This window comes from Lepus europaeus, chromosome 4 (assembly GCF_033115175.1).
Source record: "Lepus europaeus isolate LE1 chromosome 4, mLepTim1.pri, whole genome shotgun sequence".
Classification (NCBI taxonomy): domain Eukaryota; kingdom Metazoa; phylum Chordata; class Mammalia; order Lagomorpha; family Leporidae; genus Lepus; species Lepus europaeus.
Genome location: NC_084830.1, coordinates 166272127 through 166278126, shown reverse-complemented (window position 1 = coordinate 166278126; position 6000 = coordinate 166272127). Strand labels below are relative to the sequence as shown.

The 6000-nt window shown below is 66.6% G+C and overlaps 1 protein-coding gene across 1 annotated transcript in view; it reads left to right on the top strand.

Annotated features, from left to right (window-relative positions):
* The first annotated feature begins 1018 nt into the window (after window positions 1-1018).
* The window catches only part of LOC133758139 (obscurin-like), a 132339-nt gene continuing 127357 nt past the window's right edge, over window positions 1019-6000 (top strand). Inside the window, exons 1-7 of the mRNA XM_062189359.1 lie at window positions 1019-2003; window positions 2178-2447; window positions 3114-3374; window positions 3652-3960; window positions 4350-4616; window positions 4995-5276; window positions 5563-5838. Of these exons, the coding sequence (XP_062045343.1) occupies window positions 1019-2003; window positions 2178-2447; window positions 3114-3374; window positions 3652-3960; window positions 4350-4616; window positions 4995-5276; window positions 5563-5838 (2650 nt within the window). The remainder of the gene's footprint in view (window positions 2004-2177; window positions 2448-3113; window positions 3375-3651; window positions 3961-4349; window positions 4617-4994; window positions 5277-5562; window positions 5839-6000) is intronic.

Genomic DNA, 6000 nt, shown 5'->3' with positions numbered 1-6000 from the left:
GCCCAGCAGGGCTGCCCCATGCCCTGGCCCCGGGCAGTCTACTGTATGGACAGCGACTGTGTCTGGGCCTGCTTGGATGCTGTGTCTGTAGTGGGGACGAGGACCCTGGGGCCTCCACAGCCTCTTGCTAGGCCCAGATCAGCCTGGGCCGGGGCCAGGGCCAGGGCCAACTTCCACATATGTGCGGGACTCAGAGCTCTCATTCCGTTCCTGTGCTGCTTTGTGGAGGGACCACCCGCACACAGCCACTCAGGTGTCCCTGGCCGGCCAGCTCAGGCTGGGGCAGGGGGAAAGGGATGCTCCATCCTGATTTAGGGAACACACAGAACAGCCAGATGACGCTGGAGAGTGCTGGGAAGACCTCCGAGCACAGGGGCCGTGGAGAGCTGAGGTCCAAGTGGCCCTGAAGGGGAGCTGGGGTTTTGGAGGTGCCGTGGAGGGGGCTCCCTGCCTCTGGGTGGCCCCCATCCCAGTGCCTGTGAGGGTGGCAGGGGACTGGGTGTTGATGGCATCATGAGTCAGCAGTCCCTCTGCCCAGCCCAGCCCTGGTCCCAGGCAGCCTGCTCAGGGGATTAAGGGGATTAGATGCCCGAATCACAGGACCGCTAGGTGGAGTGCCCGGAACATGCTGGCTCATCCAGGGGTGCTGCGGCCTGGCAAGTTTGCTGTGCCTGCTCTGTGAGCAAGCTGAGGTGTGGTAGGCCAGCCGCAGGCACACTGCCCCTCGCACCGCATCTGCACGTAGGGAGTGGCCTCTGCCCACCCACATTGTCCTGGGTGGGGAGGAGGAGACTCCAGGCTCCTGGAGGGCTTGGGTGTAGACAGCACTGGGGTCACCTGGGGTAGTGAGGGGACACAGCCGCTGGCTGGCAGAGCCGGTCAGAAGGGCTGATCTGTACTTGAGGGCCTTGCGACCAGACGGTGAGACTGGCTGGTGGACAGGGATACGTGGTGTCCACAGAGCGTCCCCGCTCTGACTCCAATCCGCCCCTTGCAGGCCCCCGGCTTTGCCGCCCCCATGGACCCCTCCTCGCTCAGTGGCGCGCCCCGCTTCCTGACGCGGCCCAAGGCCTTCGTGGTGTCCGTGGGCAAGGACGCCACGCTAAGCTGCCAGATCGCGGGCAACCCCACGCCGCAGGTGAGCTGGGAGAAGGACCGGCAACCAGTGGAGCCCAGCGCGCGCTTCCGCCTGGCCCAGGACGGAGACCTGTACCGCCTCACCATCCTGGACCTGGCGCTTGGAGACAGTGGGCAGTATGTGTGCCGCGCGCGCAATGCCATCGGGGAGGCCTTCGCGGCTGTCGGCCTGCAGGTGAACGCTGAGGCCGCGTGTGCTGAGCAGGCACCGCACTTCCTGCTGCGCCCCACGTCCATCCGCGTGCGGGAGGGCGCCGATGCCACGTTCCGTTGCCGCGTGCGCGGCTCTCCGCCGCCGGCAGTGAGCTGGTCCAAGGACGGGCGGCGTCTGGGCGCGCCCGATGCCCCGCGTGTGCGTGTGGAGGAGCGGGGCGATGCAAGCTCGCTGCGTATCCAGGCTGCACGCCCGCGTGATGGCGGCACCTACGAGGTGCGTGCTGAGAATCCCCTGGGCACCGCCAGTGCGGCCGCGGCGCTCGTGGTGGATGCGGACGCCGACGTGACCGGCCCGCCCGGGGCGTCCACCGCCGCACTCCTGGCGCACCTGCAGCGGCGGCGCGAGGCTATGCGTGCGGATGACGCCCCTCCCTCGCCACCTGGCTCAGGCACGCGCACCTGCACGGTGACCGAGGGCAAGCATGCACGCCTCAGCTGCTTCGTGACGGGTGAGCCCAAGCCCGAGACGCTGTGGAAGAAGGACGGGCAGCCGGTGGCCGAGGGCCGGCGGCACGTGGTGTACGAGGACGCGCAGGAGAACTTCGTGCTCAAGATCCTGTTCTGCAGGCAGGAGGACCGCGGCCTGTACACCTGCACGGCATCCAACCTTGTGGGCCAGACCTACAGCTCGGTGCTGCTGGTCGTGCGCGGTGAGCCACGGGGTGCGGCGCGGGCGGGTGGGGTCCCTCGGAGCGCAGCGGTTGGATGCGGAGAGTGGGTGGCTCCACCTGGCGGGGGTGGGGGGTGTGATGGGGTCCTGGTCCGCAGGCAATGACTGTCAGCCTGTGCCCCCACCCTCCTCACCTGTCCGTCCCGCCCCGCAGAGCCTGCCGTGCCCTTCCGGAAGCGGCTGCAGGACCTGGAGGTGCGCGAGAAGGAGTCGGCCACGTTCCTGTGCGAGGTGCCACAGCCGGCCACGGAGGCCGCGTGGTTCAAGGAGGAGACGCGGCTGTGGGCGAGTGCGAAGTACGCCATTGAGCAGGAGGGCACGGAGCGCCGGTTGACTGTGCACAACGCCTCGGCTGACGACGACGCCGTGTACATCTGCGAGACCGCTGAAGGCAGCCGCACGGTGGCTGAGCTCAACGTCCGAGGCAGGCGCCGCCCGGGGGGCTGGGCTGGGGGAGTGGAAGGGCCACTGGGAAATGGACGCGTGGTGGGTGGTGTTGGGGCAGAGAGGGTGGACAGTGCAGACGGGAGTAGACGGGGCATGGGGGTGGATGGTGCAGAGAAACAGGAGTGGACAGGACCAGGAAGAGTGGAGGGGGTGTGGACAGGGTGTGCACGGGTGCAGGTGGGAGTGGAGGGGGTGTGGATAGGGTGTGCACGGGTTGCAGGTGGGAGTGGAGGGGGTGTGGATAGGGTGTGCACGGGTTGCAGGTGGGAGTGGAGGGGGTGTGGATAGGGTGTGTACGGGTGCAGGTGGGAGTGGAGGGGGTGTGGATAGGGTGTGTACGGGTGCAGGTGGGAGTGGAGGGGGTGTGGATAGGGTGTGTACGGGTGCAGGTGGGAGTGGAGGGGGTGTGGATAGGGTGTGCATGGGTTGCAGGTGGGAGTGGAGGGGGTGTGGATAGGGCATGCACAGGGTGCAGGCAGGAGTGGAAGGGGTGTGCATGGGGTGCAAGTGGGAGTGGAGGGGGTGTGGATAGGGCATGCACAGGGTGCAGGCGGGAGTGGATGGGGTGTGGACAGGGTGTGCATATGGGTGTAGAGGGGTTGTTCTGCATGACTCTGATTGGGCACGCCTCTCCCGGCCACAGGCAACCTGACTCGAAAGCTGCCTCGGAAGACGGCAGTGCGTGTGGGGGACATGGCCATCTTTTGTGTGGAGCTGGCCATCCCTGAGGGCCCAGTTCGCTGGCTGCGGAACCAGGAGGAGGTGGTGGCTGGAGGCCGCGTGGCCATCACTGCTGAAGGCACGAGCCACACACTGACCATCTCCCAGTGCAACCTGGACGATGCAGGGGAGGTGGTCTTTGTGGCTGGCAGCTGCCGCACGTCCACGCAGTTCTGTGTGTCGGGTAAGGGCCTGGGCGGCACCCAGCCTCAGACCCTGGGTGCCCGGGGTGGGGGCAGCAGCCACAGACCAGGGCCCCCAGCCTCAGACCCTGGGTGATGGTTGGGAGCATCAGCCACAGACCAAGGCTCCCAACCCTTGTCCTCAACCCTTTCTGTGGCAACCAAATGGCCCTTGGGCGCCTGGACTGCTGGGGCAGGGTTCCTGTGACTCCTCCGGCTGATTCTGGGCCCAAGGCCTGGGATGGGGCTTCTCATGACCTTAGCCCATCCTCCACCCAGTGCCCAGGAGACCACCCTTGCATCCCCCTGTGGACCCCGTGGTGCTGGCCAAGGCAGAGAGTTCCGTGACCCTCAGCTGGTCCCCACCGCCCCATGGGGACCGCCCCGTAACCATCGACGGCTACCTGGTAGAGAAGAGGCGGCTCGGGACCCACATCTGGAGCCGCTGCCACGAAGCAGAGTGGGTGGCCACGCCACAGCTGACCGTGGCTGGTGTGGCCGAGGAGGGGGACTTCCAGTTCCGGGTGTCGGCTGTCAACAGCTTTGGTCAGAGTCCCTACCTTGAGTTCCCAGGGACTGTGCATCTTGGTACGTGCGTCCCCCTGGAGGCAGGGCACTGGGGGCCTGCTGGCTCCAAATCGTCCAACCCTGTGAACCAGCTCAGCCAGAGTGGCCTCTTGTAGCTGCCTGTGGGTGCGGGGCTCCTGCTGCTGTCAGAGCCTTATCTGTGGGAGGAGAAAGGGCTGTGGGACAGGGCTGGAGTCCCCAGGGCCCTGCCTGTCTACCTGTGGGGTTTGTGGGACCCCGAGGGATTACAGGCTGGCTGTAAGTGCTTCCCAGGGTGCCATGAGCCAGCTTTGTGCTCGGGATCGCTGTGTGTGTGTGTGCGGTGCTGGCTGGGAGACGAGGATGGAAGGGAGAGCTTCCCAGGGCTGCCTCTGCGTGCTCCCTGATGTCTGCTACCGCCTGCCCTGCAGTCCCCCAGCTGGCCGTGAGGACGCCCCTGAAGGCGGTGGAGGCAGTGGAGGGTGGCGAGGTCAGCTTCTCCGTGGAGCTCACCATGGCCTCAGCAGGCGAGTGGTTCCTGGACGGGCAGGCCCTGAAGGCCAGCAGAACGTACAAGATCCTGTGCAGCGGCACCAGGCACACACTCACCATCTGCGAGGTGCCCGCCAGTCTGCACGGGGCCCAGCTCAAGTTTGTGGCAGACGGCATAGAGAGCAGCGTCCGTGTGGAGGTCCGAGGTAGGCCGGGGACCTGGCCTGTGATCTGGGGAGGGGCCGGGAGGGGGTCCTGGGAGCATCGCTGCTGCCCAGGGCTGGACTGAAGTCACACATGGGGGTCACGGGCCGTGGCGGGGGCCACTGAGCGGCTCCCCCAGGCTGGCTGGTGCTGTGTGGCCACACTCTCATCTGCGTATCTCTCTTCCTCTTCTCCCCCTGTCCCTTCTGCCTGTCCATCTCATCCTTTCCTGCCTTTGTCCTCCCTGTCTCCTGTGCTTCTCTGGTGCACTGGGCCACACGGTCCCTCCCCTCTGCTTCTCCCTTCTCTGTGTCTGTCCACTCCACGGCCCTGTCTCACGCCTGCCATCCACACACTGTCTGCCTGTTCCTGGCCAGCAGCGGCCCCAGGGCTGACCGCGCACAAGCCTCCAGCAGCAGCTGCCCGGGAGGTGCTGGCCCGACTGCATGAGGAGGCCCAGCTGCTGGCAGAGCTGTCTGACCAGGCAGCAGCCGTGACGTGGCTGAAGGACGGCCGTGAGCTGCCCTTGGGCCCCAAGTATGAGGCGCGTGCGTCGGCGGGGCGGCGGGTACTGCTGGTGCGTGATGTGGTACGTGACGACGCCGGCCTCTATGAGTGTGTCAGCCCTGGGGCCCGCATCGCCTGCCAGCTGTCAGTGCAAGGTGAGGACCCCAGGGCTGCAGCCCGGTCTTCAGCTCTGGGCCAGCATGGCGGGTGGGGTGGGGGAGTGGAGCAGGCCCTGCACCATAGCAGGAAAGACTTCCTGTCTGTTGTTGCTGGTAGACAGGGGGTCCTTGTGCTCTGGACCCAGCAGACTGGGCTGGCCTCATGCTGGTCAGGGCCTCTGTGGCCGCAGTCGTCCCTCCTGTGAGCCTGGGCACCGTCAGCTCCCAGCCGCTGTGGCCCAGCAAATGGCTCCCTGACTGGCCTCCTACCCCGCCCCTGCAGGCCTCACATCCTTTCTGCACAAGGACACAGCTGGTGGCCGTGTGGATGCCGTGGCTGGGGGCCAAGCCCAGTTCGAGTGTGAGACCTCGGAAGCCCACATCCCCGTGCGCTGGTTCAAGGATGGCTTGGAGCTGGGGTGCTCCAGCCAGCGGGTCTCCCAGGAAGACGTGGGCACACGGCACCGGCTGGTGCTGGCCTCAGTTACCAGGCAGGATGAGGGCACCTACTCCTGCCGTGTGGGTGGGGACGCCGTGGACTTCCAGCTCCGTGTTTCTGGTGCGTGCATGTGGCTGAGTGCTGGTGGCTGGGTCTGTGTGGGGTGGGGAGCAGGTCTGGCTGCCTCCAGCTCAGCGAGCTTGGGCTCTGGGGCCGTTTCCTTCGGTGAGTGATGGGCGGGCAGGTGCAGCTCCTTGGTTCCCTGGGGAGAGCGCACGTGGA